We start from the raw sequence: 25,072 nt of genomic DNA, 5'->3' as shown, positions 1-25,072 counted from the left end.
AACTCACAACCCTGACATTGAGAGTCACATGCTGTAGACTGAGCCAGCCAGGTACCCGTATTCACAGTCTTTTAGTAGGAGAGATCAATTTTGGGAGATCATTATCTTTAGGTGAGTGTTTACAAAGCTTTTTCGAGTATAACTTTGTATTTGAAAAACATCAAATAACCCACCTGTTTTCTTTTTATACCCACTGTTTTCAGAATGAGTGAGGAGAGAAGAGCATGGTAGTGAGACTTTTGTTTTTCAAATGGGGGAATGAATTTAAAAAGATCGAGAACAGTGTGTTAATAGAAAAAATTATGACTATCAAATATTAGGAATTCCCTTTCTCAAAATAAGTACCAAGTTGAAATCCTACAGGATTTCACGTAGATTAGTGACGCACCATTTAAAAAAGGACAGATCCATGTAACAGTAGCTCTAAGTATCCCATTTTCTCTTCTTTTAAAGATTTTATTTGAGAGCGGAAGCATGAGCAGGGGGAGGGGCAGAGGGAGAGAGAGAAGCAGAATCCATGTTGAGCAGGGAGCCCAACATGGGAGTCATCCCAGGACACTGGAATCATGACCTGAGCCAAAGGCAGACACCCAACAGACTGAGCTACTCAGGCACCCTCCATATTCTATGAAAATAATTCTACTGTCACTTTCTCCTCTAAGAAGAGTATTTAATGCTGCCCAGTCTGCATCAAATAGCTCTGGAGATAAAGGCCTATTATTACACTGGAGACATACTTCATCTCAATGGCCTTTCCTTCAAAACATCCATCACTCAGAATCTCTCTTGAAGGAAATGACAAGGAATAGTGAATATGACATTTTCCATGTCCCCCTAGTGGTGTGAACACTGGTTCCAGAATTTCCTCAGATAACCCCATCTCAAAGAATATTAAGTGTAGAATGCAACTAATTTGAATATTTAAATTTAGAAACAAATCTTATAATGGGCATCAATGAGGCAACTCCAAAAATGTAATTCTGAAAATGACCTTGTGCGGTTTACTTGGTCATTAAGAGAGAACCTAGGCAAGAATTCTGTATTCAACATAGTTCAACTGCAGTAACTTACAGTAACTTCTAACAAATCTAAGAAGCCCTGGCTAACATTTTTCCTGCCTAAATGTTAAGACTGGAGAGTGGGAATAAAAGTGGTACTCATGATGAACATGCAATTGGACTTACTGCATAAAAGAATCTGAAATACGATGCTATTTTTAAAAGAAGGCTTCTGGGGGCACCTGGGTGGTTCAGATGGTTAAGCGTCTGCCTTTGGCTCAGGTCATGATCTCAGGTTCCTGGGATCAAGCCCTATATCAGGCTCCCTTCTCAGTGGGGAGCCTGCTTCTTCCTCTCCCTCTGCAGATCCCCTTGCTCATGCTTTGTCTTTCTCTCTCTCTCAAATAAATAAATTAATTTTTTTTAAAAAAAGGCTTCTGAACAAATTTAAAAATTTCCAATAGGAGTCCACCTTTTAAAAATATCCTTTAATTATTTTTTGTGAATATACAAGTATTTCATGACCAGTGTGGAAATTTTAGAAAATATACTGAAGTTTAAAAGGAATATAAAAATGTCACCATTCACCAATAACCCTTTTTAATATCTTGGCTGATTATCTTTCCATTTTATTTTCCTGGACACTCAACTGTACATGCACCTACACAGAGAGGTACCTACGGCCACGGAGTGTTTTGAAACACCGTTTTCATGAATGTATAGCATTCCAATCGCGGTTAGGGCCTGATTTATTTACCAGTTCCTCAGCAACTGGATATTTAGGTAGTAATCAACATCTTAATAAAACTTCAGACCATACTGTACTCGAAATGTCTCACATTCAAAATCTTTGTGAAAAATGGGTAAGGGGCAAGATTAGGCACAGGAAAAATACATTAGCAGTATTTACTTTCAGATGACAGAATTACAGATAATTTAGATTCTTTGTTATACTTTTTTAACTTATTTAAAAGGTCTGTAATGAACAGGTGTTGATCAGAAAACAATGTAGTAATCTACTAAAATGAAGATCGTTTGTATAAATAAACAACATTAAGATTCAATTACTTGAGAAAATGTATTTTAAGTGAAAACAAAGGTAGTTAAGGTGAACACGTACTGGTGACAGCAAAGACTAGAAAAACCAAATGTCCATCACCAGGAGGTGCTGTTTAACTAAACTATGGTGTAACAAACTACTACGGAGCTAAGTGAAACCAAGAGGCAGATCTCTATGTGCTGCTATGGAAAGACTGCCAAGATGATTATCAAATAAGAAGACCAGAGGGGAGTAACAGTATGTATCTTATGATTCCAACAGTTACAATATGAAACAGAAAGAGTAAAGGGGAGCAGAATTCTTTTTACATGCATAAAACATTTTTGAAAAGATACTTAAGAAACTATAGTAGTTACTTCTAGGGTAAGAATGGGGAATTGGATATAAAGTATGATCACAACCTGAAAAAGTTCATTAATACATAAATGCATAATACGTAAAAAGGAAAGTACACCCCTCACAGCAGAAAATCTGAAACTATTTCAAGGTTGTCCCCTAAAAAATTTTAAAAGCAGAATCTACTAATGGATATGGAAAAGAGAAAAAATGTAAAGTTCAATCTATGTGAATTGTAAGGACTTGGAAAAAAACAATAATAAAACAGCAGTGAATATGGGTGTCACTGTAATTGTTATTTCAAAACCCAAACAAGTTTTAATTACTAACAAGGAAATGGCCAGGGAATCAACTAATAAAGAAAACAAACTGCTCATCAAATCATTCTAGAATTTGTTAACATGAGTGATTTTATTCCAAGGTTATCTTACCATATTTATTCTAGTTTACTAGCTCAGTAATCCAGCAGTGGAATATATCACTGTATATTTAGGCCATAATAAATGAAAGGAAGATTTTTCTATATGCTCAGATTTAACACAGTACTTCCCCTCTAAAAACAAAGGTAACTGGAAACCAATTACAGAATCAGGGACAGAGTGGGTTAGGAACTCAAAAACATTTTAAAAATTCTCCTAAGTTAGATGGTCACTAGTATTTTAAAGCTCCCTCTAATAAAACCTGAATAAGATTTCATCTTTTGCAACATTTATGCTCCAGATGCAGACTGGAAACTAAGGTAGTCCCTAGTGCTTCTGAAAATCAGATTTATAGATTAATAACACATCTGCACTACTGAATATGTAGGAGTGCTGAATTACTGAGGTGCACCTATATAAAGAAAATATACTTCAACTTATTTTACATGGAGCACAGTCATTAACAGAAGTCATTCAACTGCAACCACTCTGATGTGTACATCTTTCTAACAGACTTTTAAAACTCAATTATGCTGTTTTACTGAGTGCATGTATCATTAAAATATCATGAATCTCCAAAGATTCATGGTCACAATCAGCCACGGTGAGAATCAGCTGGTAATACCGGATATCACGCCCCAGGGTAGAATACTCAAAATCAAACCAGATGATAGAAAAATACTGCCACTAACTTTCACTTTACATTTGGATCTGACCTTTCTCCTCCAATTTCTCCCATCCGTGCAGCTCTTGGGGTTGGCTTAGCTGAAGGAAATATGCTTTGTTTATCTTCTGGGAAAATCATCCTTTCCTACCAACAGTGTGGCTTCAAGAGAGATTTTTAGTAGAGTGGAGAGACAAGACATGCTAATCCTGATGATGAGAAAGGTGATCGATCACAGTGCTATCACACCCATATATGGGTAATTCACTTTAAGAATGTTGTCTCACCTAAAACATGGGCTCTAAGGCAGAAAATGACTATACTCACCAGAAAGTACACGTTCTCACTTTCAGTAAAAATGTTCTTGCCTGTGAACAGCTACTTAGTGACACTCTATTACGTCCTGAAATGGTACAACAGATTGGGGCCACTTTGCTGACAATCCATCATGTTGCCCTCACGCAGGTGTCACAGCACATAACCATCAATGCTACTTTTAAAGACTTCCAGTTCTATAAGTATACCACACGCTTTGCAACAACTTAGGTTGCTCATAAGCAGGGGCTTACCTAAAGCTTTTTGAGACACTATGTTTTTATTCTGGTGACTGAGGCTGCTTTCCTTTATTTACCTAGATTTTTTTTTTTCAACGTTCCTCTCCATTACCTCTACTAGCACTGTGGATCTAAACCTTAATCTCCACCACACCCTGAGCAGTCTCAGAACAGAACGGAAGTTCCCCCCCACCAGGAAATGTGGAAAAGGAGGGTTGGAAAGGTCAGGAGCGACCCGGGAGAGGAAAAACTCCTGCAAAATCAAGTATATTTAAGTCCGTCAAACCTACTTCTGGACCATTTCATTTTCTGTTTGCCTAATTGGTTTTCCGCACATCCAGACAGCGCCGAATAAACACCTGCCGTCGCATCCCCTGCCTCTAGCTTGCGAGCTCCAGGCTTCATTTTCTCAGGAAACTCAAATGCTACCTTTATCATCACCTCTTCTGCAGATTTTGCCCCCAAGCCTTTCCTAACTTTGTAAGCTAAGAATTAAGAGAGAGGGAACAGAGAAGGCCGTGAGGAGAAAAATGTTGTCCCCTCGCCCCCCATGTTTGGGCCGCCCCCCGATTAAGTGGCCGGCTGTCGCCCCGGTTCCACCCCGTCCTCCCAGGGCGGCGCACCCAGGGCCCGGAGCGCTCCGGGAAGGCGGGATGCGAGAGGCCTCCTGAACCGGCCTCGGCTAATGCAGCGCCGGCGGTCGCCGCTCTCCTTCGGGGTCGGGCCTGGCTGTCCCGGGAAGGGGCCCGTCGGGGCCTCTGCCTCCCTGCGGCCGGGCCCCGCCTCCAGCCCGCCTTTCCTAAGCCGTGTCGGAGCCCTTACCCGCAGGACGTGGTAGCCTTCCGTGCCCCCGCCAGGGATCTCGACGCTCTGCGAGGACCCCATGGCGGCGGGCAATCAGTGCGGCCGGGCCGGATCCGAGCTGCTCCCCGCCCCCGGCGCACCGTCCGCTCCGCTCCTCCGCGTAGCACTTGGGACGTGGCACTCGCTGCCGCCGGAGAGCCGGGCCGCACTGCCCGCCGGGAGAGCGTCGCCGCGGCACCCACGGCCGCTGCGACGCCGCAGACAGCGCCACCTGCCGCAAATCACCGGAAGGGCCCTGAACACGCGCGGGCGGGGAGGGGCTTACTCGTGCTCGCGAGACAGCAGAAATACAGTTCGTACAGCCTCGGCATCTTGCTACGGATCCTTGGGTTGGACAAGCTTTATCTAGACGCGTTCCCGCTCGCCCGAAGGAACGATTGCTTTGTCGTAGCTCCCCCTGGTGCCCAGTGTCAGGGAAAGGGCTGCTACTGAAAAGAATAGGGATGGGTAAAAACAGCTCTCTGTTCTCCATGTTTATAGGTCTTGTCCCAGATTGTAGAGAAGGTGATGGTGCCTCTCTGAATCCCGCATCCGCTCACCTAACTCAATTTCATAAAGGAAAACTTTCTGTTTCTATTTTTGCCTTCCTAATTATGAGAACAAGATCGAGGATAGGTCACCATCTGAGCGATGTCAGAGTGGGAAGGGCAGTTGGATGTCCTTGGTGTCCTACCTCCTGCTGCTGGGTTTCCCACTTCCTTTAGGTAGCCAAGTTGTATTCGCACTTTTCCTATTCCGTTTCTCCTTTTGCCCTTTCCCTCTAAAATCTCCAATTATGACCATTGCCCAAGGGTCAATCTGATCATCACTGATAGTGGGTCAACCAGGTTTACAGACAATGTGTATTCTGATGTGAAGGAACGTAAAGTACGTATTACCACCCCTGAAGTATTCTAGACCTAAATGTTTAACTTGCTTCTACCACATCTTTAGTTAGATCTTCCAGTTGTATACAGAGGATAGAGGAAAATGTAAGTGAAATGACATCACAAGGAAACAACCAGGCAAACAAAGGAGGTGGACTGTCCTTCAGAACAGCTGGCCAGTTCTTTTCATTGAGTCAGAATTGTAAGAAAGGGACTTTACCGGATTAAAAAGATAGGAAGGATGTAATTCGGAGATGCAATGCAAGGTCTTGAAGGGTGATTTGGAGAAATTAGCTGGAAAGGACATTTCTGGCTCAAATGGGAAAACCTGAGTATGTACTGAGGATTCGAAGCATTTACTGACATGGAAAAGTGGAAATTATTGACAGGAAAAAAAACAGGTTACAAGACACAGTATGTCTGCAAACAATGTGAAAACATTTTTGTGAGCAAAATACATAATACATATGTACATATATGAAGATATGAGAGGATATGACCCAAGGATTACAGTGATGATTTCTGCATGCCAGAGATGTTTTGCTTTTTGTTTTTGCTGATTCTATATGCTCTAATGCTCATGGACTGCTTCTGTAACAATAAGTATTTACAATTTAAAAATAAAAAGTCATTTATCTTTCTTTGCTGTCAATAAACCAATACCAGGTTTTTAAGAGGCCTAATCAACACACAAATACACAAATGAAATCTCCAGTTATTAGGTCCCTCAAGGGCAGGGACTGCAGCAAAATCAGCTCTATGTTCCTAATACTCCTCAGCAGAGTGCCTGGCAGCTAAGTCATTAATGAATTTAATGTAAAGGAATATGTATAAGAACTAGATTTGATCATGTTGCTCTTCTGCTTGACAATTATAATCTTCATGGTGGTGTCATAAGCTGTTGCTACGCTCAGTGGTCAGATTTTTGTTTCCCAGACGTTTGGCATTAACTATGGTTTGCAGAACCCAGGATGCGGACCTTTGGGAGTCCAGTCAGCCCTTCCTTAGAGTTATATTTTATCTCAGTCATCTGAGTGACTATCTGCTACTCTCCACAAAGGCCATTTATTTTCTTACCTTCTTTACTTCATTCATGCTGATTCATACATCTGGAGTGCTCCTTCTTACATTTATACTTAGAAAAAGTCTACCTATCCTGTTAGGTCCATCTCAAATGTTACTTATAGATCCTTAAATTGGGAGGAATGCCTCTCCTCACTCTTAGCTCCTAGAAGAGTTAGTTCCTTCATTTCTGGAAACATCACCTTTGTCATAGGCTTGTCTTCCACTATTTATGGTCCATTCATTCAGGGTTAGAGTCAGGTTTTTTAATTTTCAGATGCCCAGTTCCTGGTTGAGTCTTGGGAACATGGTAGTAAAGTTTGTTGATTTGAACTGAATGTGCCTCAAAGCCTTTTCTTTTTCAGGATCAGTTAATAAGTTACCTCTGCTGCTCCTATTTGTGCCTCACCAAAACCTGTGTTATTTTTTTTTTAAGGATTTTATTTATTTATTTGACAGAGAGAGATAACGAGTAGGCAGAGAAGTAGGCAGAGGGAGAGGGAGAAGCAGGCTCCCCACTGAGCAAGGAGCGTGATGCAGGGCTCAATCCCAGGACCCTGGGATCAGGACCTGAGCTGAAGGCGGATGCCTAACCGACTGAGCCACCCAGGTGCCCCAAAATCCGTGTTATTTTTTAGTGGCAATTGGTAGTGGGTGAGGTGCAAGGCTCACCTGATTTGGGACGAAAAATATGTGATAACCATTGTTCCAATTTTCCTGGTGCCAGTCGTTTTCCTCTTTTAGTTAGGGAATATGCTCAGAAGGCGATGAATAAAATCCTAAGTATGTGGCCAAAGCTAATATAAATAAATATAACATGATGGAGGGGAATACATGGGACATTATTGTCCAAGACAGTCCCAACTGAAGAAGGGATCTGCCGCAGGCAAGTTGGTATTTTGAAACATCACAAGCAGCAGAAAAGTGAAAGCCTGTAAATAAATATTTCATGATGGAAGGATTTTTGTATCATATTGGCTAGTGCAGCCTAATATTTTTGCCTCCAGACTGCCCTGGGAAATTCTGGCTCCTGCTGCATTTGGATAACAACCACCTTCATAGTCAGACACCAGGGCCTCTCTAAACTATGGCCCCTTCCTGACCTAGTTAGTTTTGCTGAAGGAGCAAACTTCAGGAGGGGTCATGTTTTGGGCCATGGAACCCAAATCAGCCATAGCTGATTGGAAAGAGGGAAACCCCTGACTTACTGGAAACCAACACCTACACTAGCTAATAACCTATGAAGTAGCCTGTTAAGAAAAGCTCTGTGGCCCCTCCCCCCAAAAAACAAACAGCAGATGGTAATGATTAGCTAGGCCAATCAGACTTTCTCTTTGGAGACTTGGAACTGGGAAATACAAGAGACTCGGTGTAGGTTTATCTGTGTATTAGAATGTTAGCTTCATGAGGTCTTTGCCCGTGTACCTACTACTCCGTACTTAATACTAAGAATGGGCTGGCATAGAATAGTTGCTCAATGAATAGTGAATGAATGAATGAATGGTCCTGTTAGTAGAAAAGTGCTAGAGCAGCGGTTCTCAGGCTTGAATATGTATCAGAATCGGGGAACTCTGTGAAAATACAGTAGTTCAGTGCTCGTTTATTTCAATGAACCTGGGTCCCAGTAGTCTTTATTATTCCAGGAGTCTGACACACACAAAATCTGAGAACTACCATGCTAGAATAATGCTCAACGCACACTGTTTTGTGGGCAGATAACCAACGAGAATCCCTAGACTTGAGAGGGATCCTTTCAGCAATCAATCACAACCCCAAGGCCCAATTTATACCGATGTTCCTGTGTTTCTTTGACATTCCCATCACCTTTATTGCCAAACTTTTTATGTATTTATTTTTGAACAGAATTTTGTTTTGGAATTTTGGGAATAATTTTAGAGTTACAGAAAAGTTGCCGATAGTACAGAGAGTTCCCATATGCCTTTACCCGGTTTCTCCTACTGTTAGCATCTCACATAACCATGGCACGTTTGTCAAAACCAAGAAACCAACATTTAAGCCCTAGCGTTAACTAAACTCTAAACTTTATTTAAATTTTTCCAGTTTTTCACTACTATTTTTCTGTTCCAGGATGCAGTTCAGGATTCTGTATCGCAGTGAGTTGTCCTATCTCCTTAATCTCCTTTGTCTCCTTTGGTTTGTGCAGTGTCTCAGACTTTCCTGATTTTCAGGACCCTGACAGTTTCAAAGAGCACTCTGGCCAGGTATTTTGCAGAATATTCCTGCTTTTGGGTGTGTCTCATGTTTTCCTCATGATTAGACCGGGCTTACAGGGTTGGGGGAGGAAAACCATAGAGGTGAATTGCCCTTTTCATTACATTATATCAGGAGTGCATGCCACTAACATGACTCATTACTGGTGATGTTAACCTTGATCACTTTGTTAAGGTACTGTTTGTCTTAATAGTAAAATTACTATTTCTCCCCTTCCCCTGGAAGCAACTCACTAAGTCTAGCTCACCCTCAAGCTCCACCTCCTGGAGAAGAGTATCCAAAGATATAATTTGGAATTCTTCTATAAGAAATGTTGCCTCTTCTCTATTTATTTAAGCATTATATTTATATTAGTACGGACTCAAATATACTTATTTTGTATTTTGGTTATAATCCAATAGTACATTATTCAATACTGATACGAATGCAAAATGATGTATTTTGTTGCTCAAATTGTTCCAGCTTTGCCCCATTAGACGACTCTCAGTTTAGCTTCTGTGTGTCCTTTTGGAAAGCTCTCATCTTTTTTGTATGTGGTAAAATACATAAAACACAAAACCTACTATCTTAACCATTTCTAAGTGTACCGCTCAGTGATAGTAAGTATATTCACACTGTTGTGCAACCGTTCTTTTGTTGAATATTTCTGGACTTTCGGGCACTACAAAATACTCCAGGGTCATCTTCTATTTTTTTCTGTTCCAGTCCTAGAATCAGCCATTCCTCCAAGAAGCCCAGCTTCCTTTAATCAGAGAATGACATTTAGAAACTAAGATCTGGGCTCTGGGTGTCCTCGTTGCTATCGAAAGGTCACTGCTTTTAGACATTCTCAGCAGACAAAGCTAGGAAACATGAATATATATTGATCTATGTATATACACACATCTATAATTATTTCTATACCTACCTGTGTATATATTAAACTAAAGGTAACTTCATACCATCTCTGAGTCTAATTGAACCCCACAGGATTCATTTTAGCATTTTCCTTTTGCTTATTTGTAACTTCTTTCTCTGACAGTGAGAAACTTATCTCTCATTATCTACTATTACATACTTATTTTTTCAAATAAGTATAGTATATACATAAAATACTTTCTAAATTGTTAATATGTACTCCTATAAGAAGCAAATTTATCAGCTAAAGTACCATATTTATATAATTTTCTGTCTTTAGCTTTATTTATTTGAGAGAGAGTGTGTGCAGGCGTGTGAGTGAGGGGAGGGGCAGGAGGAGAGAATCTCCAAGCAGACGCCCCCCTGAGCATGGAGCCCAACAGCGGGCTAGATCCTGTGACCCATTAGACCATGACCTGAGCCGAAACCACGGGTCAGATGCTTACCCAACTGAGCCACCCACGCGCCCCTCTATCTTTAGCTTTATGGTTTCCAGTCAAAACACAATTTTCCAAAGTCATTTAGGTCAACTGCATTTTCCCCTCTATCCTCTTCAGTGTGATATATGAAGATATACATATATATATGTCAGATATATACAATCTTCACTTGTACAATACAGTTAGATTCATTAGTTCCAGTCCACATTCCATCCCAGGGATCCCTGACATTCTGGTTGATCTTTCTTTCTTTCAAGATTTTATTTATTTATTTACTTGAGAGTGAGAGACAGAGATAGTGAGAGAGAACACGAGCAGGGAGGGGAGGAAGAAGCAGGCTCCCCACAGAGCAGGAAGCCCAATGTGGGACTCCATCTCAGGACCCTGGGATCATAACCTGAGCCGAAGGAAGACGCTCAACTGACTGAGCCACCCAGGTGCCCCTGGTTGATTCTTTTAATTTGTACATATTATAATTCACTCTTTGTGATGTACAGTTCTATGGGTTTTTACAAATGTATGCATCTATCTCCCTACTACCATACAGAACATTTCCATCACCCTAAAAATTTCCTTGTGTGTCCCCTTCGTGATGAACCACTTCCCCTTCTTTTAACCCCTGGCAACCACTAATCTGTTTCCCAACCTTATAGTTTTGGCTTTCCCGGAATGTCATATGAACAGAATTACGTAATACGTAGATCTTTTGGTCTGGCTTTTTTCACTTAGCAAAATGCATGTAAGATCCGTGCACACTGTGTGTGTCCGTAACTCATTCCTTTTTATTCCTGAAGAGTAGTCCATTGTATGGATGTACCATGATTTGTTTTCCCTTTATTTGTTAAAGGGTATCATGGTTGCTTCCAGTTTTTGACAGGTATCAATAAAGGTGCTATAAACATTCACGTATTAAATACCTAGGAGTGGATTTGCTGGGTTGCATGGTAGGTTTATGTTTAACTTCATAAGAATCTGCTAAACTGTCTTCCAAAGTGTCTGCACTATTTCGCATTCCCACCAGCAATGAACATGCATTCCTATTGCTCTGCATTCTCGCCAGCATCTGGTATCGTCAGTTTTGGGATTTTAAACATTCTACTAGTTATGCAATAGTATCTCATTATGGTTTTAATTTGCATTTCCCTAATGACATATGCTATTGAACATCTGTTCATATACTTATATACCATCCATACATCTTCTTTGGCAAAGTGTCTGTTCATATATTTTGCCCATTTTGAAATTGGGTTATTTATTTTCATACTGTCGAGTTTTAAGGGTTCTTTATATGTTCTGGATATGAATCCTTGCCAAATATGTGACTTACACTCACGTTTTGATTTGTTTTTTCATTCTCTTAACAGTATCAATCACATTTATAATTTGTATAAAGTCCAATTTATCTATTTTTTTATATATTGCACTTTTGGTATTTTTTCTAAAATCTTATCACCAAACCCGAGGTCACACAGATTTTCTGCTATGTTTTCTTCCAGAAGCTTTATAGTTTTACATTCTACATCTAGGTCTGTAATCCATTTTGAGTTACACGAGGTTATGTTGAGGCTCACTTTTTGTGTGTGTATGCAATCCAAATGTCCCAGCACCTTATGTTGAAACGACTATCCTTTCTCCACTGAATTGTCTCTGCATCTTTGTCAAAGAGAATCTCTAGAGCTGGGTATGATCTTCCCAGCAAGTAAACTCAGTAATAAGGCCCAAAATGTACTAATGGTCTTACATTTGAGATTTCCATCACCTTTACTGCCACATGTATTCTTAACTATAACCTCTATTTCTCAAGGTAGCCTGTTTTTTGGTGAGGTTTGTTTGTTCAGACAAAAGAACCTGCTTAAATAGCTTTCCCAGGTCTACCTCTTTCAACTGTCTCCTAGCAGCTGAGTCTTTCCTGCAACTTTGTGGGTCTCTAACTTCAGGGAATGAGTGCTTAGGTTAATTATTACCTGTTGACCCTTTGAAGATAAAAGGTGCTGGTAGGACCAGTTAGTTGTGTAGTTAGAACAATATTGACTTTCTGATACCTGCTTTCCTTGCCTGATGGGGTTTTTTTCCCCCTTGATATTGTGGAGAGATGGAAATTCTTGAGTTGCTCCAAATTACTCCCTCAGAATGTAGAAGAGGTTGGTGGAGTTGTGCATGGTCCAAGGTGATAGAGAGAAACCAATCTTGCCATCCCAGGTAATTTCTTTCTCCTTGCCCCTGCTCTGGATCATGGGACAATGTAAATCATGTCGTTAAAGCAAAATGTGTACAGTGATGTTAGGGGTGATTGTTGACAGTCTCTGTGCAAAGATCACAATGTGCTTTCAGGGACTTACAAAGGGCTTGATTACACATTATTCCTCATTCCCCCCGGAAATTATCCCAACGGGATAGCTGTTTCATGTGAAGACAAATTCTTTTCCCCCCATGACACTTAAATAACATGTGGGTGAGATAGTCATCCTCAGTCAAATTGCATTCCAGCTGTGGACCTGTGAAATCAAACTGTCATATGCTTCCAAAATAGAATCAAGGACCAGCAAACTTTTCTGTAAAAGACTAGATAGCAAATACTTTGGCTTTGCAGCCCCTACATCTCCATGGCAATTATTTAACTCTGCCATTGTATATAGTGAGAGCAGCAATTAACAATAAGTAATTGAGTGGGTATGGCTGTGTTCTAGTAAAACTTTATTTACAAAAACAGGATGCACTGGACTTGCCCCATAGGCCACAGTTTGCTGACCCCTGAACTAGACAAATCAATTTGCTCAGTTAAAAAAAAGTCTTAGTGTTTTTATGGGATCTTGTTACACTTATTATTTAGAGAGAACTGACAGCTTTATGATGTTGAGTCTATCTTCGAACAGGAAATAATCCTCCATTTGGTTAATGGTTATGTGGTATCTGTCTTTATTAGTTAATTTTTCTTCTACTTATTCAAATATATGTTCAGATTCAATATTTTAGTTCTCATTATTAGGGATACTAAATGTCTATATGTTTAGATATTCCTTGGCTATTTTCTATCTCTATAATTTTTCTCTCTAATCCTCTTTATCTCTGTTCATCTGTTTCATTTTTCTTGCTTTTCTTAATCCTGTCTTCCTTGTCTCTTATTGTGTTTTCAGCAAAGTCTGTTCTCCTATATATTGCCTTCAGTGTGGGCTGTAATAGAATGCTTTCAGAGACAGGTAACATTAACCAACTAAAAGTGGCTTATAAATTGAGGTAATTTTATTATTTCACATAACAAGAAGTTTGGAAACAGTGAAATTCCAGAATTGGTTAACTCATGGTCTCAATGATGTCAGGGCACAGGGAGGGTGACCTCTCTGCTTCTCTTAGCTTTTCACACATGAAAACAGGATGGCAATAGTAGCTCCACACATCACATTGTCATGTGACAGTGTAAGAGAAGAGAATACATTTTTGGCTTTGTATCTTTTTTAAGACCAAGGAACCCTTCCTTAGAAGCCATCCAGAACACTTTCTCTTTATCCACCAAGGTTGTATCATAACCTCATGCCTAAATCAGACTCTGACAGAGGGAATAGAATTACCAGGCTTGACTTAGACTAACTGATATGTAACGTTGGGACTAGGGAAGGGCTCGTGAGGTGCTTACTATATAGCTTTAGTAATCAAGTCATGTTGATATTGGCTACAGGATAGACACACAGATCAATGGTATAGACACGTATAAGGTTAATTGATTTTTGGCAAAGGTACTCACGCAATTCAATGAAGAAAGGATAGTCTTTTTATCTAATGGTGCTAGAACAATTGGACACCCATATTAAAAAGAAAAAAAAGAAATCTCAACCCACACCTCATATCATATACAAAAATTAACCCAAAATATATAATACACCTAAATGCAAAACTTAAAATATTTAGGCTTCTAGAAGAAAACATAGGAAAAGATTTTTTTATATAGGACACAAAAAATATAAGCCATAAAAGAAAAACTGGCATATAACATTTCATCAAAGTTAAAAATTTTAACTCTGCAAAAGACAATTACTAAGAAAAAGGAAAGATAGCCATGCACTAGAAGAAAATATCTGTAAAACACGTATCTAATAAATATATAGACAATACATAAAGGATTCTCATAACTCAATAATGACAAAACAACTCTATTTTTTAAAAATTTTTTTTAGTGGGGGCGATGGGCAGAGGGAGAGGGAGAGAGAATCCTAAGCAGGCTCCAGGCCTAGTGCAGAGTGTGATGCAGGGCTCGGTCTCACAACCCTGAGATCATGACCTGAGCCAAAATCAAGACTCGGACGCTTAACCAACTGAGCCACCCAGGCACCCCAAAACAGCTCAATTTTTTAAATGGACAAAAAGGACTCAACAGGCATTTCACACACAAAAAGATATATGGATGACACATAGGGACAGGAGATGTTTAACATCATAAGCTTCAGGGAGTGAAAACTAAAATCACAGTGAGGTGCCACTATCTGAAATTTCAGTAGCCAAAATAATAAGAGCTGACAATACGAGGCACCAGCAAGGATGCAAATAACTTGAATGCTGAAACTTTCCTGGTGGAAACGCAAAGTAGTACAGCTACCCTGGAGAACAGTGTGGCGGTTTCTTATGAAGTCAAACCAACACCATATGATCCAGGGATCTCACTCCTAGATGTTTACAGAAGATACATGCTTACAGAAAATGAACATGCAAAAACCTATAGACAAATGTTTACAACAGCTTAATTTGTAATACCAAGGCTGGAAACAACCCAATGTCCATCAACTGATGAATGAATAAACTGTGGTGTATCCAAACGATGGCATGTTACTCAGAAATAAAAAAGAACTATGGCTACAACATAGATGGATCTCAAGAGCATTATGTTAAGAGAAAGAAGCCAGACTTCAAAGGCTACATGCTGTAGGTCATTCTGGATAAAGCAAAATTATAGGGACAGAAAACATAGCAGTCCTTGCAGGGGCATGGGAATGAGGGAAGGGAATTGATTATAACTCCTGATTAAAGTATCAGCTTGGCTACAGGCATATGCATTTCCATCTCACATGAATCTAACTGTGCAGGAATATACTTTATAACATAACAGTTGGACTTTTTGACTAAGACTGTTTTATTAGAAAATTAAAATTCTTCTACGAAATACATGTTTTTGAATAAAAAGTACTGAGAGGCCAATAGAGATTTTGGTGAAAAGACAGAAAGTAGATAGGAAAAAATCATAGAGGAAGTGAGATTCAAAATGAGCCAAATGTATTGCTATATATAATTTCAGATGGGTCTCCATAAGAGGTTCAGTTATGCCTCTATGACTTTCCAAATCAGGATGGGTTTGGGTGTGTGGGTAGCGGTATGGGAAACTTGGGAGAGGTGAATTTTTCTGTGTAATAACATGAAGGATTAGAATATTGGGAAAGGGTAGGGAGCAGAAAGAGAAAAGAAAGCAACACTAGCATAGGGGCATGTAAATGGGGGGAGCAGAAGTTGTTGAGAGCCCTCAGGGCAGAGCACTCTATAAAGGGTCTCCCTCTGACTCTGAGTGCCACCTTGTGCAACCAATCAAGCAGGCTTTGAGGGCTAGAGTTGTCTAAGCTGGGACAGGAGGGTCCACGCCCCCAGGGAGTTTGAGTTCCCAGCCAGTACCTTCCGTCATGAGCCAAGGATATCATGTTCCTTAGGACACCCCCACCATTACCCTAGACCCTGTCTTTGGGGATGTGTCTCTGTTAGTCAGCCAGAAAGTGCTTCCCCAGCCCTATTTTGGAGGAAAATTTCTTTCAGTAAGAAAGTTCAGTTCGGTTAGAGAAAATCAATGAGTTCTCATGCTACTATATTCTTTGAAGAGGATACTCTTCCTGTTAAAACCAAAGACATGTATTCTTTCCAAATATACCTGAGTCTATAGGGTGAGCATATCCTAGGAGTTTGGGCTTAGAGAAAGGAATGGGTTAGCTTAAGCGGTGAGTTCCTTCTTTGCCTTCTAAAAAGTGACAAGGGGCATGGAGGGAGATTGACAGTGGTATTGCACAGCCATCCCCATCCTGGGGCCTTCATGTGCACCTGCTCAAATGTTATTTAAAAAATACTTTGTGTTGGGGCACCTGGGTGGCTCAGTCGACTAAGCATCCAACTCTTGATTTCCACTCAGGTCATGATATCAGGGTCGTGAGATCGACCCCTGTGTCAGGCTCCATGGAGCCTGCTTAGGATTCTCTCTCCCTCTGCCCCTCCCCCCACCCCAGCCCACACACATGCTTTCTCCCCCGCCCCCCAAAAATTATAAAAAATGCTTTGTGTTTTCATAATACATTTACAAAAATATACCAAAGCAAAGCAAGACCAAAGCAAAACTACTATAAAAGCATTCAAGGGCTTCTCAAATGAAAAAAAAAAAAAAAAAAAAAAAAAACAATAAAGAGTCCACCCTAGTACCTGGCTCTTTGACAGGTATGGATGGGAACATTTTCTAAAGTCAGTGGTGCTCGCCTTTTAGAAAGAGTTGCTAGTGTCCAGTGGGGTCAGAGCAGGTAGATGCTGGGTGAAGGGTGTATCTGAAAGAGAACTTCAACTACTTCCACTGTGACCTCAATCTATACTTTCTACGTGACTAAGTTCTTCTTTCTAGCTCTTAACTCAGTCAAAGGACCCTGTGGGCAAAGCATGCGAGGTGGAACTGAAACTAACCCCTCAAGCACTAACACCTGACCTGATATCAGCAAGACCTCACGTGACTGACCCCAAGAGAAGGATCAACCTGACCTTTACTGCCCACCTGCACGTACCCACTGACCTTTGTCCCACATTTTCCTTATATAAATCTAGGAGGTTTTTTCAGCACTTAGGAGACAGTCTTTGAGACATGAGTCTGCTGTCTTCCTGGTGTTGGCCTCACTGAAATAAATTCCTTTCTTGTTTTACCACTACTCATCTCTCTGTCTTTGGATTTTGTCAGCAGCACGTGGCCAAACCTGGTCTGCTTGGGACCCCTAAAGCCAGGTGCTCTTGCACCCCTGCACCCCAGCTACATATCTAAGGAGGTACTGATGGGGTAGACCCTGGGTTAGCTAGGGCAGGGTCACAGAATAGGGTAAGAGCTGCTGAAGGGTCTATTGCGTCTTTGCTGTGAACATGTCTGGGAACTGAACTTTGAAATCCACAGTGAGGTCTCCCCAAGGAGGCTTTTCCTGGTACGGGGCTCAATGACATAACCGCAGAGCAAAGGGATTGCTTGACCACCTACGGTGGAAATGTTCATGGTGCAGCCACACGGTATCTGGGGGGAAGTGAGAGAAAAGCTGGGGAGAGAGTGAGTGACAAAGAAGAAAAATTAAAAATGCAAGAAAGGAAAGAATGTCCTAGCTGGTGGAAAAGAATGGAAATGTTCCCGTCATCCCTAATCGTGAACATCCCCTACACACACACATACACACAGCTTGACTCAGGCCTTCCCTCCTGGAGACCGATCAGGAAACTGCGATCTCAGCAGAAGTGCTTAGGGCTTCTCTTTGATCATGAAGAGAATGTTTGATCATAAAGGAATGTTGTCAGGCCATCAGCTTCTTTGGGGAGGTTACCTTTAGTGCCTTTCTTTCAGCTATGACACTAAAGGAGATCAGAACTTGCTGAATTTGATCCCTACTCTTTTGTTAGGACCCACCATCCTGCATGTAACCCATCCAGGTCAGAGTCCGGTGATGGTGCAGATGACTCACATGTGCCATCTTTGCTCTTGCTGTTCCCTGCCGAGAGCAGCCCTCTTTACTGATTCTTTCTTCAGTGAGCGCTGCTCATCTTTCAAACCGAGCTCAAGCATCACTACAGGAAGGCTTCCTTAACCATCTGATTAACAATTAGATGATCCAAGTGAGTGATTTTAAAATAATACAAAGACATATAATTAAAACAATAAAAAGTCCACTAACTCTTACTCTAACTCTACTCCTCTGAGATAACCAATGTTGAGTTTGGTATGTATAGTTCCACTTCTTTCCCTCGCCACATACAAACGGATGCACACCTGTGTACAAACACCTTGTTTGTTCTTCCCTGTCCCCCCCCCCCACTGCAAGGGCACATACACAGGACTCTGCGATTTGTTTTCCCTTCTCCTTTCGTTTAATAATATATCATGGACGGGGGTGCCTGGGTGGCTCAGTTGATTGAACGTTCTGACTCTTGATTTTCTGCTCAGCTCATGATCTCAGGGTCCTCAGGGTCCTGGGATGGAGCCCTGTGTTGGGCTCCACACTCAGTGGGGAGTTTGCTTGAGGATTCTCTCTCTCTGCCCCTCCCCAAGATGTGCGTGCACATGCCCTCTCTCTCTCTCTCAAATAAATAAATCATATATATATATGACATTTCTATTTTAATAGTAATATCATAGTTCACAATTTGATACTTGTTACAATGCCTAATTTTAATTTTTTAAAATGTGCTGTATTATCTAAGGTTTCCAAAACAAGATGATTGCTAGTGGTATCTTACTCCTGCTTTATGTGGAAATGTAGTAAACAATTTAACATGATGTTTGTTTTTAGTTTTTGCTAACTAACCTTTATTATGTTGAGATGGAATCCTGCTAATGTTACTTCAAGTTTTTATTAGGAGAAGCTGCAAAATTTTTTTCAAATGACTCTTTGACATATTTCCATTTCATCCATGACTTTTCTCATTTAACTTATTATAAGTTTTTTTAAATGTTGAAGCATTTTGCATTGTTTTGGTCATGGTATCATTTTTTCACTATACTGCTGAATTTCATTTGCAATACTGTATTTTACTTAGAAATTTTAAATCTCTATAACTGAAATTGCTCTGTAATTTCTTTTTTCTATTTATCAAGCTCTGTGCCTCTATAGCACCGTAGTCATAACTCTATCACAGTACTTATTACCTTGATGAAAGTCGTGTATCTAATTGTCTCTGCATCAGCAGCTGGAGAGCAGGAAACGAGGTCATATTCAATTTTCTGTCCTTTGTGTCAAGCACAATACCTAGGACATGGTAGAAGCTCAATACATCTGTGGTGAATGAAGGAATGAAAAGCTTTTAGAAATGTTTTCCTTTAATCTAATTTTACCTGCTGTTTGTAGTTTGCCACATATTATCTTTATATCTCTCTTATTCTAATGCCAGTAATGTCCATGTTTCTATCTTCACCAGTTCCCTTACGGAAATACCATTATTGAATACAATGTTGCAGTTAAAATGAATGAACTAGGGCCACATGTATCAACATGGACAGAGCTCAAAAGGATAAGGTTAAACAAAAAAGCAAGGATGCGTATAGCATGACATTATCCACACAGAGTTTTAAAAATGCAAACAATACTGTGCCCTCCTGTGGCTTATGTGTTGTTGGCTCTCCACCCCACTCCACCCTTTCTGTACACTCTCCTGTATTGCAAGGGGTTGGCAACCTGTGAACTCCATGTCACAGGCTCTGGTTAGGTGTTGCCAGTGCAAAGCGTTGACAGGAGATTAGAAAGCGGAAGAAAGGGAGAAGCCACTTTCCTCTCTGTTCCGGTTGTACTTTCAGCAATGGCAGCAGCAGCAAGAGTAGGAGGTGACTGGAAAGGAGCATTTCGGTAGTTATCGGTGGCTATTTCAGCAGCCGTGGTGCCAATGTGCTAGCAACCCAACAAGAAGGAAGCTCCTCTGATCTCATTTTCCTCTTCCCCTCAACCTCTTGCCAGTAGTTCCCACGGGCCAAAACCAACCAGAAGTCAGAAGTCAAGAGAGTACAGTGAGGCAGTCTATATGGCTCGGTTTCCTGAGTACCAAAAAAGATGGAGAATTGATCTGGGGAGGCAAATGGATAAAATTAACACTATCTCATTTGCTTCTCCAGCCATTTCTATACCTCTGTAATTCTCAGTATTAAATCTTTGTGTGTAGTACATAGAGTGATTCCTATTTTCCTGACTGGACAGTAACTGATTCAGTCTAGTTTATGGATACCAACATATGTAGCAAAGGAACAATAATTTGCATAGGAATAATAAACTCCATACTCAGGATAATGATTACTTCTCTTTCTCTCTCTCTTTTTAAAAAGATTTTATTTATTTGTCAGAGAGAGAGAAAGAGCACAAGCAGGGGGAGCCACAGGCAGAGGGAGAAGCAGGCTCTCCACTGAGCAGGGAGCCCAATGTGGGACTCGATCCCAGGACCCGGGATCATGAACTGAGCTGAAGACAAGACGCTTAACTCACTGAGCCCCCCAGGCACCCAAAGATGGTTACTTCTCAATGGAAGAAAATAGAATGGCACTGGGGATAAGTACACAGGCCGCATCCTCTGTGTCGGAAATTCTTAATTTCTTAAACTGGATGATGAATATATGGATATTTTTAATGTTATTCTCAATGCTTGTTATATTATTCTCTATTTTTCATATTTCAGAACTATTTAGCCATCCTAATAATTACGTGCATGTGTATATATGGATAAGCTGATGAATAAACAGATGAATAAGACCTGACTCTGAATTCTGCCTCTGTCATTTAATAGCTGTTTGAGCTAATTAAGCTACTTAAGTGTCTGTGTATTTGCCACCTCACCTAAGGCTAAAGATAATAGGACATGCCTTACAGGACTGTTGTGGTGATGAAGTGGAATAATATATGTAAAAAGGGCCGGGCACAGTACTTCATACATGACAAGGCCTTAGCAAATCATAGTTTCCTTTTTCTGAACTTTCAGGAAGTATAATAAGGCCTTGATTTTGATAAACTTTTAATTTCAACAATTATGCTATGCCTCAAGGAGGGGCTTGCTTTCTTTTGTTTTCTAAAGCCTTTCATGTTCCTTCTCAGATTATAAGAGTGGTGGTCATTCAATGCAGAAAATTTGAAAAACACAGAAACATATAGGGATGAAAATAAAAGTACATTGTAATTCTGCCCCTCATAAACTGCTATAACTATATAAAATATTAAAATTAGAATAATACTATTTAGGTCTGGGACATGGTTCTTTAACTTCACAATATAAGGTAAGCATTTTTCTGTATCAAATATTCTATGACGTCCTTCTGGCTGTATATTATTCAAGCGTTTGGGATATTTAGGTATATAATTAATGGTGCAATGAACTTCCTTGTTGAGAAGTCTTTGCCCACATTTCTTACTATTTCCTTGGACAAAACAGTTGTGGAAATCTTGCTCAAATTGTATGTGCATTTGATGACATCTTATGGCTATGGCTATTTTGCTTTCCAGAAAGACTGGAAAGAAAGAAAGATTGTACCAATTTATACTGCCTTTAGCAATGCTGGAGGGCACTACTCTTCCACATCAGGAGGGTACTTTCTACAAGAGAAATTGGAACAGACGTGGACTTAATAGTAGAATCCACAGCAATAGTTTCTAACTGGTTTGATGTTTAAAGACTGCCAGCAAAGGGCCATACCTTCACAGAGAAGAGGACTTCCATGGGCCACTGAAATCTAATTTTAACAGGCTGCCATGCAGAGGGATTCCAGTCAAGCTTCTAAGTGTCAACTTCTATCTGGAATCAACTAAACATAGACACCAGTTGGACATGATTTGGGAACCAACTGATCTGTGGGTTTTCTAAATCCAGACCCGATGGTGATATAGCTGGAATATAGCACAAAACAAGCCAAGCACTCTGCTCCTGGCCAAGGCCCGCAACTTCAATTTCTTGTGTCTTGGACGTTGAGCTCTAACATTTCCGCTGCCTCCAGCATGAAGGGTCTGAGACCCACTCTGAAGTGGTTAAATGAAACAAACAAACAAACAAACAAAAAAAAAGGAAGATAGCAAAAAGCATTGACTAATAAGAGCTTACACTCTTTGTTAATTAATTTCTGCAACTCTAACCCTCTGGCACCTGCCAGCTTCACTCTGTATTGGAGCCAATGAATTTCAAAAATAGTTAAAAGTTAATGAAGTTTTCTTTGTGATAGGACCCTGAAAACTTAACAGCCATAATAGGAAGTGCAAAGTGGGGAAAGTGTCACTTGCTGATAAACAGAATTTCCTCATCTTGTTGATACAAGAGTCCTGCCCATATGTGAAAGTGATGCTCTGTTGAGTCAAAGAAGACCTATGACTGGGTGTACACATTGAAAGTAAATGAAGGACAAGTATTGGTCTTGAAAAATGATCTCCCTAGGCTAAAATCGGACCCCTCTCCCAAAGTTCCACAATCATTGTATCAAAATATTGGTAAGAACTCATGACAAAGTGTCCAGCAACCTTAGAGGGTCAGTCATCACAGCCAAAGTAGGGCATCGAACTTTACATTCCTGATTAACAAAAATAAACATGGGAATTAATGGGTGCTGAGAAGTCAAACGCTAAATTGCTGGTAGCTCTCTGATTTCAGTTTGGGAAGGATTTTTCAGTGTGAATTTCTTGAAAGCAAATGCAAATAAAGAATCTGGAAATAGTGAAAATGGCTTAGTGGCTAGAAGGAAGTGACAGATCTGAGCAGGTTGGACCTCACCTAAATGTGGGGTTTCCCCCACGGGATTCTGCACCTGCCTGCATTCTATTGTAAGCTGATTTTATTTATTTATTTTTAAAGATTTTATTTTTAAGTAATCTTTACACCCAACCTGGGGCTTGAACTCATGATCCCGGGATCAAGCATTGCACGCTCCATGGACTGAGCCAGCCAGGGGCCCCAGCAAGATGATTTTAGATAGTAAATGGTCAAACATGTTTTTTTCAGCTTAATAGTTATGGATTAATTGTAATTCATATTTAAACCACTCAACTACCACAGTAAAACCTTCGTTTCACAAGAGTATACTTTTTCTTTCAAAATAAATGTACTTAAGTTTAAAAAATGAGAGGAGTTTAAAAATTAAATACAAATGTAGATAGAACTTGGTTCTGCCGAAAATGGAAGATCTGGAATACTGTGGAAAATTTCAAGGTAGCTATTTTATAACCTTCCTTCTTGAGCTTTAAGATGTACATTTCATCAAATCTGAGAAAATTTTAATTATAAAATGAACCATTCTTTTATGTGCCACAAAGAAAAAAATGCTGCCCACTGAACTCTGGCCCATGCTTTCCTAGCAATTAGAATTTTATTTTATGTTTAATGAAAGCGCTCTTTTCGACTTATGAGTCAGAATTTTTTTTTAAATATGGAACGCTTCACGAATTTGCCTGTCATCCTTGCCATGACATCCTTGCCTGTCATTAGCATAGGCCATGCTAATCTTCTCTGTCTCGTTCCAATTTTAGTACAAAGCGAGCACAGTCATCATTTTGTTAAATTGCATATTACGAGGGCTCTGTTTCTGAGCCTTCCTGCACGTACAGTAACTTTTCGTTTAAATTCATAGCACAGTGGAATCATTCTGAAGCTATTTTAACAACAATAAATCTCAATTCCTGTGGTACTGACGTGGCACCTAACTGAAGTGGCAGCTGAGCACCGGCGAGCGCATTTTTTGCGTGTAGGGGCAAGTGCGCCTGCGGTATTTTTTTGCTGCATCTGATCTCAGGTGGAAAAAAATGTGCATCTTAGAATCAGTAACATACGACAGCACCTTCTTCAAGGGTCTTCTTCAAGGGCACTGGGAATTGTTTCCTGTCTTGTGTCCCGGGCTTCTTCCAGGAGCAGAGATCACCACCAAAGAGGGGAGGTCACTTAGAAAGCCTTAGAGGAAAGAATGTGTTGGATGTCGGCATGCTGTGAGACTTCACACTATCCTGTGTCGTACAGGGAGGGTCCTCAGTCCGTCACCAGCCAGGCTGGGGCAACGAGGCGACTGCTTCACGCAGCAAAGCATCACACAATTGTGATGTATGGGCAAAATTCCCCATCGAGTCAAGAGTAGAGTTTATGTAGGAGTCACGTCCGTGGCTTCATTACCCACCATGCCTTGCACAAAACAGGTCATAAATGAAAGACAGTCGACAGGACAGCTAATTGTAGATAATTTTCAAGCTCATTCCTCAATGAAATATTACTGATCTTTCAGCAGTGATATCCTCTAATCAATGCTCGCTATGAGTAGCGTTAGGAGGACTTACTGTCAGCCCAGGCACTGTTCTAACTGCCTCACTTTTCTTAACTAATTTGCTGTTTAACAAGCCCCAAAGTAGATACTGTTATTATCCTGATGATACACGTGAGGAAGCTGAGGCATGGCGTCGTCCATGAACTTGCCCAGCATCACACAGTTGTGAAATGTCAGAGCCAGATTCGAACTTAGGCAATCTGGCTTAGCATTAATGCCCTTAACCATTATACTTTATCGCCTCTACCACAGAACGCTGAAAAGTTGTCGTAAAAGAATAAAAACAAATATGATTACCTAAACATGCAGATCCCCGGTAAATGTATAAGTAAACCATGCTCTCTGGATTTTCAGTAAACATTTGTTTATTGATTGTTCAAAGAATGAGGCAGAGAGAAGTACTCCACAGTATGTTAGAATTAACAGTAACAAACCCCACACAATTAGCAAATGCACTGAAGACGGGGAGGGAAGACTGATCTTAAGACTGTGACTGTGAAGTTGAGGCAAAATGTCAAACCAAAGCAAAAAGTCTCAGGCTCTCCAAGGAGCACCTACAGCAGATCCACTGACTCAGCGTGTAAAAGTCCTCGCGCGTGCCGGCCATGGGTTCAGTTCAGGCCTTATTCTGACCACGACAACATCTGGAATTCAGGGAGCTACAAC

At 40.5% G+C, this 25,072-nt stretch overlaps 1 protein-coding gene and 1 pseudogene across 1 annotated transcript in view; both read right to left on the bottom strand.

The window, feature by feature from the left end:
* The window catches only part of GORASP2 (golgi reassembly stacking protein 2), a 35,536-nt gene extending 30,428 nt beyond the window's left edge, over positions 1-5,108 (bottom strand). The window contains exon 1 of the mRNA XM_026492581.4: positions 4,854-5,108. Coding sequence (XP_026348366.2) covers positions 4,854-4,916 — 63 coding nt within the window. The 5' untranslated portion in view covers positions 4,917-5,108. The remainder of the gene's footprint in view (positions 1-4,853) is intronic.
* Positions 5,109-23,518: 18,410 nt separating this feature from the next.
* Positions 23,519-23,645, bottom strand: LOC113250980 (U6 spliceosomal RNA; annotated as a pseudogene).
* Positions 23,646-25,072: the final 1,427 nt, after the last annotated feature.

The sequence above is a fragment of the Ursus arctos genome, unplaced genomic scaffold, assembly GCF_023065955.2.
Source record: "Ursus arctos isolate Adak ecotype North America unplaced genomic scaffold, UrsArc2.0 scaffold_1, whole genome shotgun sequence".
NCBI lineage: Eukaryota > Metazoa > Chordata > Mammalia > Carnivora > Ursidae > Ursus > Ursus arctos.
This window is presented reverse-complemented; position numbering and strand designations above follow the sequence as displayed.